A 14,468-nucleotide genomic window follows, 5' to 3' on the forward strand; every position below is an offset into this window, starting at 1 on the left:
ATGTGCTATGACAGTATGTCCCAAAATGGTTGCACTTTATATGTATTGGTTGCAACAGCATGTTCTGCTGTAGAACATACTAAAATGTCTGGATTTAGCAACAATGTATTGTCTAATATGTGGTTTTCACGGTTCCAGGAACCCTTACTGACCAAAGCTCACTTAAGGCTGGGATGACAAATCAGTACAGACCACCATATCCCATATGCTGTAAAAAAAAAAATGCTGTTCAAATGCCATTCAAAATGCATGGTTTGGAGCCACCTTGTGGATTTCATGTGGCAGTCAAGAGTGACTATCTGCTGGTGCTTCCAAATACCCATCCTACCTTACCCAAAAAAAATTCAGGTATACTAAATAGAATATCCTAATACATACCATGTCAAATGCACTGTCAAAAATACCAGGGTGTCCTACTGCATCTGGTCACATTTTTCAGTATGCAAGCCATGATGGTTTACTATTCTGAAACAACAATTTTTACATGGTAGCCTAAACAGCATTGCAACTGTACATGTATACAGCATGCTACAGTATTGCAATACCTATATAATATTATATTTATATGTAATATTTTTTTAAGTACAAATATACATTTAGTTATTTAGCAGATGCTCTTATCCAGAGCGACTTACAGTAAGTACAGGGACATTCTCCCTGAGTCAAGTAGGGCGAAGTGCCTTGCCAAAAGACACACGTCATTTTGCACAGCCAGGAATCGAACCAAAAACCTTCTGATTAATAGCCCGACTCCCTAACCGCTCAGCCATCTGACTTCCTGAACCGCATATCAAAATATGCGGTTCAGGGCGCAGTCTTAACCATTGCCTGCAGTTTGGATAGGTCAAGTGACACTAGATGGATGAGGAAGATTTTATATTGTCACCAATGTGGTCTCCATAGATAAATGGCTTAAATCTCTGGGTTTTTTACAGAAATAATTGTGTCCTAAAGTAACTGACTTATGAATAGCCTGGGCACATTCATTTGCCAGAAAGACAGTCCACCAGGCTGGTTTACTACAGTGCCAAGCCTTACACCTGGTTGTGTTTTGAAGGCAAAAAGTTTATGAAAGACATGTTTTGAAGGCAAAAAGTTTATGAAAGACACAAGACTTCTCAACAAGGACACAGTTTAATTGATTCAGAACAAAATATTTAATTCTGATGTTATTAAGGAATGTCATAATTGTTAGTGTGGCTTAGATCAACCTCCAGGCCTGAGAAGCAAAACATTGTGTACAACTCAAAAGATGGCAGTTCTAGCCTGCCAAATAGGCAATTGGTCCTCTGGAAGTGACCTGACACAGGTCGCCACTAAGCCTGGGCCAAGTCTGACTACAGTGTTCTTTCCTTCAGATCAAATCTCCAGGGGCAACTACCATATATTTTCTTACTTCCAGATAATTTAATCAGTGCTGTCCTCACTCTACAAACTCAGCATTACTTAAAAAGGGGCATGAGGCATCTGTTCAGTGGGGCCCATCAAAAGGGCTTAAGGGGAGGATAGGAGTTTGGTCCCATAGATTCCCACCAAGTGGTAGAAGTCCACCCCAAGGCTACTGACAGTTCTCTACTGGCCATTTTTCACATTCAGCATTTTCTCCTGTGGAGAAAAGAAGACATACCATCAGAATGATTTCGGAATAGCAGAAGCAAAGAATGTCAACTGACTATAAAAATTCTTGTGGTTGACAAAAGGTGAGAGAAAAAGAAAAAAATCCTGTTCCCTTTTACCTTGATCATGGTTTCCAGCTTGATGGCATCAGCAGCAAACTTGCGAATGCCATCTGAGAGCTTTTCCACAGCCATGCGATCTTCATTGTGCTGCCAACGGAAGTCCTTCTCATCCAGGTGCACCTTCTCTACATCACAGGCCTTGGCTGGGAATAAAAATGTATTAATTGAAAGATTACAGCACAGTCCAATTTAGGATCGTCATCAGAAAGTCTGAGGGGGCTTGTCTAACAATGTCCTTAAGTGGCTTTGAATACTGTAACTAGCATATAACAAAGCTATGACTAAATGTACATTGATACCAGGACTTAATCAAAACTTGACTTCAAGACTTCATCAACAGAATGTGACTTGTAGCCTGTCCTTTAAAATCTTTTGCATTTGGAGAGCAAATAAGAACACCAAATGTCTTGTTTGGAGTAGGTCTATTTTTTCTCATTCCATTTCTATTACACAAGTACAATACTAACTTTGCCCCTATATCACTACATAGACAACTCAATACAACTATGAAATTAATGCTACAGAGCACCACGTGGGGCAGTGTGTGACATGTTTTTGCTGCCTCCTCCACATCCTTAAAAGGATAGATTTCATACCATTCTGCAGCGTGAGTGCTGGCTTTACTACAGCATGGTCCTGGGTCAGTTCTCCCAGCAGGCTAGGTGAGATGGTCAGCAGGTCACAGCCAGCAAGGGCCTTCACTTCACCAATGTTCCTGAAGGAGGCACCCATAACTACTGTGCTGTAACCATACTTTTTATAGTAGTTGTAGATCTTGGTCACGCTGACCACTCCTTGACAGGTAGAAAAGGTAAGAAAAAGAAAAAGGATTGTACTTTGATGGTTAAAGTGAGCCTATGGACAAAGAATTTGACTCATAATACATCCATTTATACCAAGATAGAAGTCCTATACCTGGGTCCTCATGGGGCTCGTAGCTCTTACGATCTGTGTTTTCTTTATGCCAATCCAGAATACGGCCCACGAAGGGTGAGATCAGTGTGACTTTAGCCTCGGCGCAGGCCACCGCCTGGGCGAAGGAGAACAGCAGCGTCATGTTGCAGTGGACCCCATGCTTCTCCTCCAGCTCTCTGCAAAGACATGCAGGTGGGCAGTTGAAGGACACTGACAAGGTTAATGTTTCACTCATATTGTTGCTTTAGGCAAAGTGTCAGTAAAAATTGAAAACAAAAAGGAAGGAAGACTGTACTTTATATATGATACAGAGGACAACAATTGCATATTAGGGATTATAAACCAGTTCAAAAGACATCTAAATGACTGGTGTTGGATCTCAAACAATACTAAACATTTAAGTGTAAAAACAAAGACAGCAGTTCATGTTAAAATGACACCCAATAAACACCAAACGTGCATATTACGGACACATACCTGCCAGCCTGGATGCCTTCCCATGTCGAGGACAGTTTAATGAGAATGCGTTCCTTGCCAATTCCAGCCTCTTCATACAAAGCAATGAGCCTCAGGGCCCTTGCCACCATCTCATCTTTATCATAGGAGAGCCTGAAGTCAGAGGATGTATTAGTGATCTGGCAGTCTCAAATTGTACGTTTAAACAAATACGTCTGGAAGAAAGAGCATTACAGTGTATAAAAGGCATCTACCCTTCTGCCATTTCTGACAAATCATGCTTCTAAGTGTAGAGAGGTTTGCACATCATGTAAAGTGTATTTGAAAACAAACTTTGCTTGAAAGTTGGGAATGGGTAATTTGAGACTAATATTCTTAGACGTAATAACTTTACTTTTGGCTACCTTTTGAATGTGCAGCATTACAATACATAATTGCTATTGGCATGATTAATTGCTAACCTGGGGGACTGGATTTGCCGTCTAGGATAATTTTTTTCTTATGCTGAAAACATGAAGGAAGTAAAACCAACAGTGCAGACTGCAGATGCCAGCTCAGAGACCAGGGGGTTTCTAGTACCTGGCGTCCACCTCTGTGGAGACCCTTCCTGGGATCTTCTTCAGAATCTCCAAGCCGAAGCTCACAAACAACTTGTCCATGGTGTTGGTCACCTGGACCTCTTCAGATCTGCTGGACAGAAACATAGCATTAGAAATGTTCTTGCCCTGTAGACCCCCCCCCCCCCCCCCCCCTCCCCCCATAGGTGGTGAGATGAATGGCAATCTTACCCGCCCTTGGCAATGCCATATTTTATAGCCTGGTCAAGTAAATGTTGGTAGGCAGGCATCTTGGCAGCAGCCAAAATAAGAGATGGGTTGGTGGTGGCATCTTGAGGCTTGTACTCCTCAATAGCTAATAGGGAAATTTTGAAAACAAAACAAAAGGGAAGTTGACCAACTCACAAATATGACCCAAGCAGATATTAGCACACAAAAGTTAGTGGGAAAACTTCTTTTAAATTCCTTTTTATTGTTTGTTACAAAAGACTGCATTTCTTCAATTCCTGCCCTTACAAGAACCTAGCCAAAATGTATGGAATCAAAGTTTCCAGTCTGAAAAAAAAACAAAAAAAAAACATTATGCCCAGCCTATTAAACCAAACTCACATGTGGGTTCTGACCCAGACACAGCAATTATGATCTAGGCTACTGAATTACTAGATCTCTTTTTGGAAGAGAAGAAACTGTCAATTAAGAAACAGCATAAGAATGACATTGGTAGTGCAGTACTGATATACATACAGAGCATATGCTCGGAGATAGTTCTCTGTTTTATTCCTGTAAAATATATACGCTTAAACACTGCTCAGTCCGACAAGGTTCAAGTAGAGATGTTCTCATAGCATCTCCTTCTCAAGATCAAGATAAGGCACAGTTCTTCTGACAAATTGGACCAGCTCCAAATGCCTCTGGACAAAAAGTGGCCTGACAACTACAATGAGAACAAAGGCCTTCAGTGTGTGTGAAAAATGCATAATTCCCATTAGGCCTACATGGTAGGCTACATGAAAGAAATTGGCATTCAAACCCTTAACTGATTTTGTAAAACGTCAGCCCTCTTAGAAAAATAGACCAACTGAGGTGCAGATCCATCTGCAAGTAAACCTGCACTTTAATATTCATCTAACTATTCCCATCGATGAGGCCTAAAGGTATATATTGTTTTTATTACTGTTGCTTGCTTTTTTCCACAGGTACACTAGCACTTATAGCAGTTCATGTTGTTTAATTGTAATTTGTTTAACTACATGCTCTTATGGTTCTTCCCTTTGGCACTTACTTTGGTTGTTCACAATGTGTGCTTCATGTTTTGGCTACTCGCGATGTTTTTTCGCTATCTTGTTGTTATGATCAGTGACCTATGCACTTTGTAAAGCTCTCTCTTGGAAGTCGCTTTGGATAAAAGCGTCTGCTAAATGAATAAATGTAAATGTAAAGGTGCTTTTACATGAGGATTCAGTGCCATTTATTTGGGCTTACATCAGGCCAGGCCATCAGTGCCATCAGGTCCAGCATCATCATGTTATGAGCAGATAATTACACTAACTATAAAATTGATAGCTAAGGAGGGCAGAGCACAACAACGGATGTAAGCTAACAAATTTAAGGCTTAAGTTTGTAATCATTTAATTAAAGCAAACAACCAAACCTCTGCTTTAAAGTTCATTTCACAATATGGTAAAAGCCTTTTACAAGTGATTCAGCATCAATCACCCTTTAATGGTCATGAGTCAAGTGAAGGCCAGACAGTCCTGCATTAAGATCACTTAGGTTAGTGCCCATTCCACATTCCTCACGTATAACTGGACACTGTGCAAGTCACAAAGCATGTCACTGCGGTTTGTATTACAGCTAGCCTACATTACACAGACACAATTTCTGTCTTGTCATCCTGACTCGCAAAGCAAGCATGGCGAAATGTTTGTTTTGCATCACAATGGAAAGAACAACTGATTACTTCACTTTTACTTCCTCTTCCTTGTACCAACAAGGCATGAGACGACAAAGTATTGATAAAAAGGCACAACTGATTATGATATACATGTTATAGCCATTTTGATTGAAACGATATCTTGGGTTAGTTAAGATTTATTTTAAATCCATACATTAAAACAGGAAGTTTGCTGGTTAGGAAAACATGGCCATGGGCGTGACCATCAACAACAAATGTGCACATCAGGTACAAAAAAAACTACTAACCCGCCACATGTGTCACTTTCTGATAACACAAGGTAACTGTACATATACAAATAACAGGTACTGTAATAAGCAAAATAAGTGGTTTTAGCTAGCTCGATCAGTCAACCATCGTTGCCAGTATCAATAGCTCGCCAACTGTCGTTAACACTTTTCGTAGCCGATTAAGGTACAAAGAAACTTCGTGCTAGCAATATCAGTTAGTTAATCATTAGCTAGGTAGCCATACCTAGCTAGTTACCAAGTCATCACACTGCAAAAATTCAGTGTTGATTCGTAGTTAGCTACTGTAGTCAAGTTATGCACAATAGATCCGTGGTTTGTCTTGTTTGTAACCAACTTGAATAACCAAACCAGCTCATACCGACGTCACTAGCATGCTAGGCTACCTTGGTGGGGGATAGCTAGTCTAGTACTAGTCATCAATCGGATTATCAGATTCATCCGAATGCCAAAGTTCAGGCCGAGCTCATTGGCTTGCTAGCTAGCTAAATTTGTACGAGCTACTTTCACTACAATGATTCACTTCTGGCTAGCCACAACCACTACACAAACTAACTACAGTAACGTTAACTAGCAGCAAACAATTATGTAACTACCGAATATGCCATTTATTACGCATTCCACGTACAGTCACATCCGTCGTCATATAATGTCATTAGCTAGCCTAGGTATAATGCGCGGCCATCCGAACTATCGAGCTGTTACCATTGAAATCTCCAGTGTCTGCTACAACCACGGTGTATTTCTTCAGTTGGTCCAGCGCTGACTCCATCTTTCGCCGTTTGTCTGGTGACACACTGGACATGTTGAAGGGAAACGGAGAGCTTTTATAAACAGAAAGCACGTGAGACAATAATTTTAGACGAGAACGCCTTGAGGTTGGTTAACGGGTAGCGCTCGGAGGAGATGCAAGATGGGGAGACACCAGCTGATCTCTCGACCAATGGAGAGCAATACTTGCTTACACACCTCCCACAGCAAGACACTTTAGTACTCAAAATAGGCGTCTTATACGACAAGGAAATATTTCATTAATTTTTTTAAAATTTAAGTTGAAAGTATTACATATCAGACATAAATAATAACCGTTTGATTAAACATGCATTTTGCATGTTTATTTGCCGTCCAAGTATACAGTAAATGCATCCTTATAGGGCTAAATGCAGTAGTGAGTGTCTTACAGTTGTGTGATTTATGTTATTAGCTTAGTGTCTGTACATATCATGTAAGCTTTTTTTCCACACATTGCAATGAGTGAATTGCAATTCTACTGAATCGCTAAGTCGAACGAGTGAAGTTCAAAAATCACCTTGTATTTTTTACAACCAAATTTAAGTCCATAATGTTATAATATATATGTTAGTACACCTGTATAAGCTACATTATATATGGCAAAAACACTAACAAACAATAATTTGTGATGGTAAATTCCAATGGGAATTTCACTGAAATGTAAAGGAAACCAGGAATTTGCAAACAAATCTTTATTAGTTAAAGTTGGAATAAGTTTGATGCAGTCATCAACCAACATCAGTTTGCTTCATTAGCTAGGATAAATACAGTTTTTCAATTATTCTTATTGGACTTATACAAAAAACTAACCCTTCTTGTCAGTGTAAGGTGTCTGTTAGGGTATAAGCATTAGTCATCATCTTCAGTCACCTCTAAGTGAAAAGTATCTTTTGAGGATGTGTGTGTCCTCATGTGTATGTTCATGGTTGCCCTTAACCTAAAGCATTTGCCACAACCTTGGCAGCAATATGGTTTTTCCCCAGTGTGAGTTCTCATGTGCTCTGTCATTTTTTCTTTTCGATTGAAAGACTTTCCACAATCTGGGCACACGTGAGGCTTCTCTCCTGTGTGAATCTGCATGTGACGTTTGAGGTGGTGTGCTGATACAGTGCAAATGCCACACAAAGTACACTTGAATGGTTTCTCCCCCACATGGGTCCTCATGTGGACTCTCAGGTTTCCCCTCAGACTGTAACGCTTTCCACATTTTGTGCAGCAGTAAGGTCTTTCCCCTGTATGAACTCTCATATGCTCAGTCAAGTGTTCTTTCCGCTTGTAGCATTTGCCACAGTCATTGCACTGATATGGTTTTTCACCTGTATGACTCAGCTGGTGCCGAACTAAGTGACCTCCCGATTTAAAACATGAGTCGCAAAAAGGGCACTTAAAGGGTTTCTCTCCAGTGTGCACTCTCATGTGCAGAATTAAATCTGCATTTCGACGAAAGCATTTGCCACATTCATGGCAGCAAAACGGCTTATCAGATGTGTGAGTCTGAATGTGCACCTCTAAGCAATACTTGCGATTGAATCTTTTCCCACAGTCTTTACACTGATACGGTTTTTCACCAGTGTGTGTTCTCTGATGGACTTTCAAATGGCTTGGCCTGCTAAAGCATTTCATGCACACATGACAGCTGTGTCGTTTCTTCCCTGGGTTTTCCCTCAGTGTCAGTTCACTGGTTTCGACTTGGGCAGCAGCGGTGTGGTAACTAGTTGTTTTCTCTTTACGTTTTCTTGTGACCCTGGTTCTTTTTGTGCTGGACAATGTCATTTCTCCGTCAACCCCACTAAAACTTTTACTCTCTTCATCTTGAGTGCCGTCTGATTCTATTGGGGAGTCTTCATCACTTTCTTTCTCTATTGGAATTGCATCCCTCTCCTGCTCATCCTCTTGCTCAGGAACAAACACGTCCTCACTGGCAGGGGCAATGGAAAGCACGCCTGGTTGAAATAAATGGACAGTTCTATAACAGTGAAGAGCTTTAAACATTTTTCTGAATATGCATACTGTTTGCTGTTGCATTTCACACATTATGCAAACACGTGCCTCTCGTTTTGTCTCATTTGGCCACACGGCAACAATAAAAGCGGACTGTAGTTCCCATCATGTAAAAGCAAAAAATGCAACCACGTAGCCTACTGTAGCCCACTTACCGTCTGACTTGTAACCCAAATCCACAAGTAGTTTTCGTAGATGCCTGATCTCCTGTTTAGAATCTGAAATTTGTTCCTGATACTCAACCATCGTCTTCTCTACTGCCCCAAATATCTCTATAGCAGCCGCGGCTAGTCGGTCGGTGAGAAATCCATTCAACCGTTGTAATGTGGCCATTTTCAGTGAAATTGCTAAACGTTGACTAAATACAGCGTATGCTGCAAGCTAACTGAGTACAGTCAGAGAATGTCTAGTACAGTGTTCTCTCGACAATGATTGGTGGATCGCATCCAAGTAGTAGGCTATGCATACACCGCCACCTACTGTGCAGGAGTGTGTGGCCAGTCACGGCTTACATACATGACAACCTAATCTACGACCCTGACGACCCTGACCTCAAACATGACGGTCTTCTATTAGATTTCAGATGTGTATGGTTTTACCTCCAGTGGAGAGTTAATTTATTAATCAGAGTGCTCACTACAGTAGCACAAGATTAATTGTGAGACTTTTGCAGGTTGGTACAAAGGTTGTATTGATCTTGTCTCCACTAGATGTCACTGTTGCTACATTCGACTGGAATCACACGTGTTCAATCTCCATTTGAATGACTGTTTTTGGAAAACCACAGTTTCAATATGTTAGAGAGAGAGAGAGAGAGAGAGAGAGAGAGAGAGAGGGGGGGGGGAGGGGGGAGGGGGGAGAGAAAGAAAGAGAGAGTGGTTCTAAACAGCTGAGGTATTTAAAAGTTACTCTAACACAACGGACAAGGATACTGTTGAAGTAAACTGAGAACTACAGAGGTGAGCAACATGAAAATACTTTTGTATTTGTCATTTATGAATACTATATTCTGTTGACTGTTTGATATGACGGATTCTCCTGTAGAGTACAGGCAGACACAGACAAACACATTCAGTTTGTTTTACAGTCAAGTACATTACTTTTCTGTTGGTTGCAGCGATCAGTGTATTCTATTTCTGAAATGGCAACATACAGACCACAGTGTCTAGGTTTTTTATACCACTCCCTTTATCATGCCAGCACTGTTACTGTTCAGGGGGACTTTATAATTGTCACACATTCACTTAGCATTTGTACTACGGTCAATATTTATGCTCTTTCCATAGCAACCAAACTGTACATGGTAAAGCAACCATGTTGTAACTGAGAAAGTAATCTCCATGTTATCATATTGATGGGAGAGGAGGGAGGAGAAAATGAAAAGCATAAGCTATGATTGGTCCATAGAGAGAGGGAAAGAGCAAGAGAGCGTTCCCCTCTGGTTCTCGATGAAAGACAGAAATAAACTTCAGGAAGAGAATAACATTTCGGAATTTCAAGAATTCCAGGAACTGATCCCTCCCTTGGTTTTCTTTTTTGTGTGGAGAGGTTAGAAAGGCAAATGCCTGCCCAAACCACAAGTGCCTGCATTTCAAAGGTAAAATGTAAACGTTGTAATGTGTACTGCCTTAATGCAGTAGGTCTGTTCAACAGTTCTTGTCAGTTGGGTTGTCAAACGGACAATTATTGGAAGCAGGACAGATTAAAGTTAGAGAAACCCAACTTTAAAGTTGGACAGCCCTGTATTAGACCAATAACCAGAACATGGTTGGTTAACTGTTAATATTTGGTTCAGTTAATTTAGAATTGATTCAAAAGATTACACAAGGCAGAACGTTTCTCAATTGGAATTCTGTCCAAAGTGTTTATGCTAACCTTTGTGCTATGTCTGCAACCTGTAGAAAAAAAATCAACCCCATATATTTTGTAAAGCTGTGTATTTCAATGGTACACAGTTAAACACAGAAGAAAGAGACAACCTCCTCCAAATGTGCTCCCACGCTTCCAAATCCAAACGTGGATGAACTGATGAACCCATAACGGCAGCTGGACGATGTTTACAGTTACACAAGTTGAGAGCAAAGTGTTGCTTCCATGTTTGGGCTTTAATATTTTGATTAAGATGTGGAATATGCTTTCACAAGGCAGGCGAAAGTTGACTATTACGAGAGAGAGAGAGAGAGAGAGAGAGAGAGAGAGAGAGAGAGAGAGAGAGAGAGAGAGAGAGAGAGAGAGAGAGAGAGAGAGAGAGAGAGAGAGAGAGAGAGAGAGAGAGAGAGAGAGAGAGAGAGAGAGAGAGAGAGAGAGAGAGAGAGAGAGATGGAACAGGGAAGAAGGAAGAGTGAGAAAGGAGAGTTACTGTTTTTTTACTCTGGCAGCTGGTGTTTTTCTGTGAGTTTTGTGGCCAACTTGAGGCTCCCTCTAGGTGTGGCAACCCTCTGGATAATTATCCTAAACACTGGCTCCACAGAGAGTGATAAAGCACAACACTGTTGTAGTGCAGCAGTGTGTGTGTGTGTATGTGTGGCTGGGTGGGTTTTGTGTGAGTAAAGTGAGGGAGTGAGGGACACATGTAATCAATGTGTTTGCATAAGAGAGAGAGAGAGATGGGTAATGATAACACATTGAGGTACAAATTAGAGTTAAGCTTCTTTGAGAACATTTTGCTGAAAGTGCTGCATTATGAAAGAAAAATCCAATGAAATTCAGATATCAAAAGAGAGTGGGTGTTCACACTACACCACAAGGTTGAACTTAATTGTAATGTGGAGGCCTTTAAAGTCTTTGCTATTGTGTGTCCCTGTCTGCTTGCTTGGAGTCGAGTTGTATGGAAGGCCACATTAGTGTTACTTTCTGATGATTGCTTTCATTCCCTGTGTACTGACATGTATTGTGGAGGGAATACCACAAGCCTGAACCACACTTTTCTTCCCTTTAGTCACACCATCATACCCTGTTATCGACAACAACAACAACAATCTTTGTTTCTCTCTATCACTCTGTCAATATTATGCTGTATTAAGTGTAATGTGTAAGAAAAGAGTGCAAACTTTTTATTGCATGCAACCATGTAACAGCACTCAATTGAATGTTGTCTTGATGTCGCATTTGATCTGTCATATTGGGGGATTTTAAACATGGAAGTTCCATACAGGCTTTGACTCTGTATTCCTGACACATTTTGTTTGTACAATAAAACTCATAATACAAGCTAAGATAATGTACTTACTTACACAGAAATGGGCGTGTGGTCCCAGAAGCTGTTTTAAAATAGAAATGATTGTTTCTGTTCTGATGCTGTCAACAGAGCGGCTTTAAATGCACAAATGGCTTGTCCGAGATCTTTACATGATTCAACAGCATAAGAACTTTGTCAACTTGACCCAATACTGCTATTACTAAAGGACGGTGTACCAAAGGGTGTTAATGAGGCCCATGAATATAGAAACTGTTATTCCATGGAAATCAGTCTCAAACTACATTATTGCTTTTGTGTTGGTTAATCCTCACCGTCTTAAAGTTGCAGAATCACATTGCTGCTAATATGACAAGTTCTCATTTAATAAATATCTTATTTTCATGTTGATTCAAGGTGCTTTGTCTAATCATATCCCCAATTAGCTCCCGGTAGCTCATGTCACACGTCATTACCCCTTGTTACCTGTATATTCCCAGCCTGGTAATTAAAGGTTGTGTATCCAAGTTCTGCGAAGCTAGCTATTTTAGCTTCAATTCCAAACGATTAAAACCATAATATCCCTCCCTTCAAAGCTTCTCCCACAAAACTATAGTAATGCAAATTCAGTACAGGGGCAGAGTGCACGCAGGTAGGTAGGTAGACCGACAGATAGCCCGTCCAATCATTTGTCACGGTACGGCTTAATGATTGGTTGTGTTTATTACAGTCTTGCGACGCCCACAGATGTCGGATTAATTTCATATTACCGTCAAACCTTTATATGTATTGGTCGCTATCAAGATGTTACGTTTATTTAGGCAAATATGACAAAAAGTGCTTCTCAACAACATTGCCTACCCTACCTTTAATCCCATTATACGGTCCTAGAAGCAATGCTTGACTTATAGGCAGAGCCTGCACTGCCACACACACACATACACATCGTAGGAAACCATTAATTTACATAATTCCATGGATCTACAATATCTCCATTGTTGTCTACACCCTTACTGGAAAAAACTGGAGAGAAATGTTTCATTAAAATGGAGGAAACCAGTCAAGAGCATGTTTCTACCATGATTTAGTGGAACTCTCAAACTGGACAACAAGATAATCTTAAGAAATGTGAAGCTAATTTTACCAAGAGCTCTCTACCTCAGTAGATGTGAATATGAACAACATTGTGCTGTAGACAGATACAGCTACTATACTTTTGGAGCTATGAAGAAAGCAAACCAATTAGTGTTTAAAAGCTGGCACCTTTACTGGCACCATTATCAGATTTCAGACCACCTTTATGGGAAAATAAATGCTGCTTTGTTCATGATTGACTGGAAAAAAAAGTCTTAGTAAACAAATTCTTGTTTAAAAATTTATCTCAAAGTAGCACTGCCCTTATTAATTGAACATAGACAAGAATAGCTGAGTTCACATTCACTTTTTGTGTCCAACCACTCTAAAACAGTGCCAATACAATGGCTGTATCGCCAATAAATCACCCACATAAACATAGGTAATTTGTCACGCCAAAATAATCTTGATGCACTCAGATAGATTATACACACAAACATAAAGATACACACAGAGAGAGAATCACATACATTCCAAATACAATAAGAAATACCACCAAATCTGCCTTATATAAATGTGTTGCATATCCCTAACTAGGCCTGTAATGTCATTAGTATTCACGGCTCACCACACAGAAGTCCTCGGTGACTTGCTTTCATTGAAAAGTTCACAAGGTGCTTTTTTTATTTCCTCAGCTAGGGGCTTAGTTGTCATGGAAACAAATCTGTTGAAAATCAGGACGTATGTGTCCAAATGCTCCAGCTCTTTGTTTTGGTGAAGAAAGTTTGAGACTTGCAGTGTACATACAAGATCCTGGATTTTCTTGTCAAAGCCTCCAATATTGCTTTAGTGCTAGAGATTGTTGTTGATTCAGTTATCATGTTTGGAAGTGTAGTTGTTTTAGGTTGATCAAAGGAGAGGAGTCTGTGTGCATGGAGGCTCAAGGAAAATACGATATCAGAAGAAAATCTCTACATTTTCTTCTTTTCCCTTTTTCTGTATCCCCACAGTCTATATACAGCATCAAACCTTTTTATGCATCCAATACCCACATTCACATATCACATATACAGTATATCAACACAGATTGAAATAAAGCATACAGGATTTACTGTAGTTTTACTGACTTTTTGTGTTCAGTGTAATTTGCAAGGCAAGGACACCTTGGCTGTCAGTCTTGTCTAATTCCTGTTGGCCCCTTGTGTGAACAATGTTTATGAGTATTTTGATTTACAGGGAAGTTGATTGAGACACAGGGGACCTGTTGCAACATTAGCAGTGTGCATCATCTACTGTGTGCATAATCCACAGTGTGCTTTACAGATAATGAGCCTTTAGAATGGATGCCAGAAGTGTTGTCTGCATGCAGTGTGTAAATTGGCCACATGGGGGTGAAGGGGTCAATGCGAAAACCCATAAACACTTCGTTGAAGTAGCTCTTTGTGTTTCCCCCCATTGTACATAAAGTCTGTTCCATAATATTGTTTTATAAATGTCCTTCAATTGGAATCCATGTTCAGTTTTAGTTATTTGATACATTGTAGACTTAAGTATAAT

At 40.2% G+C, this 14,468-nt stretch overlaps 3 protein-coding genes across 5 annotated transcripts in view; 1 reads left to right on the forward strand and 2 right to left on the reverse strand.

The window, feature by feature from the left end:
- Nucleotides 1–1,115: 1,115 nt before the first annotated feature.
- On the reverse strand, nt 1,116–6,773 carry taldo1 (transaldolase 1). 2 transcript variants are annotated; one of them, XM_067248694.1, is made up of 8 exons: nt 6,575–6,773; nt 3,899–4,022; nt 3,690–3,800; nt 3,132–3,263; nt 2,655–2,830; nt 2,336–2,533; nt 1,737–1,882; nt 1,116–1,605 (listed from the first exon to the last, which is right to left on the reverse strand). In XM_067248694.1, the coding sequence occupies exons 1-8, from the start codon at nt 6,672–6,674 to the stop codon at nt 1,573–1,575; spliced, it is 1,020 nt and encodes a 339-aa protein (XP_067104795.1). In that variant the 5' UTR covers nt 6,675–6,773; the 3' UTR covers nt 1,116–1,572. The 2 variants fall into 2 exon arrangements, with proteins under 2 accessions (XP_067104795.1, XP_067104796.1); XM_067248695.1 differs by having other exon boundaries at nt 3,690–3,797; nt 6,575–6,772.
- A 626-nt stretch (nt 6,774–7,399) lies between these two features.
- Nucleotides 7,400–8,995, reverse strand: LOC136955697 (gastrula zinc finger protein XlCGF57.1-like). The gene is made up of 2 exons (XM_067249427.1): nt 8,818–8,995; nt 7,400–8,604 (listed from the first exon to the last, which is right to left on the reverse strand). Exons 1-2 carry the CDS (start codon nt 8,993–8,995, stop codon nt 7,511–7,513), a joined length of 1,272 nt encoding a protein of 423 aa, XP_067105528.1. The 3' UTR covers nt 7,400–7,510.
- Nucleotides 8,996–9,530: 535 nt separating this feature from the next.
- Nucleotides 9,531–14,468, forward strand: part of tspan4a (tetraspanin 4a) — a 43,599-nt gene continuing 38,661 nt past the window's right edge. Inside the window, exon 1 of one of the 2 annotated variants that reach the window (XM_067248480.1) lies at nt 9,531–9,621. The gene's annotated coding sequence lies outside the window, so the exon portion shown is untranslated. Of the gene's footprint in view, nt 9,622–10,216; nt 10,260–14,468 lie in introns of those variants that run through there. The other variant, XM_067248481.1, reaches the window with a different exon arrangement.

Source organism: Osmerus mordax, chromosome 13 (genome assembly GCF_038355195.1).
Source record: "Osmerus mordax isolate fOsmMor3 chromosome 13, fOsmMor3.pri, whole genome shotgun sequence".
Taxonomy (NCBI): domain Eukaryota; kingdom Metazoa; phylum Chordata; class Actinopteri; order Osmeriformes; family Osmeridae; genus Osmerus; species Osmerus mordax.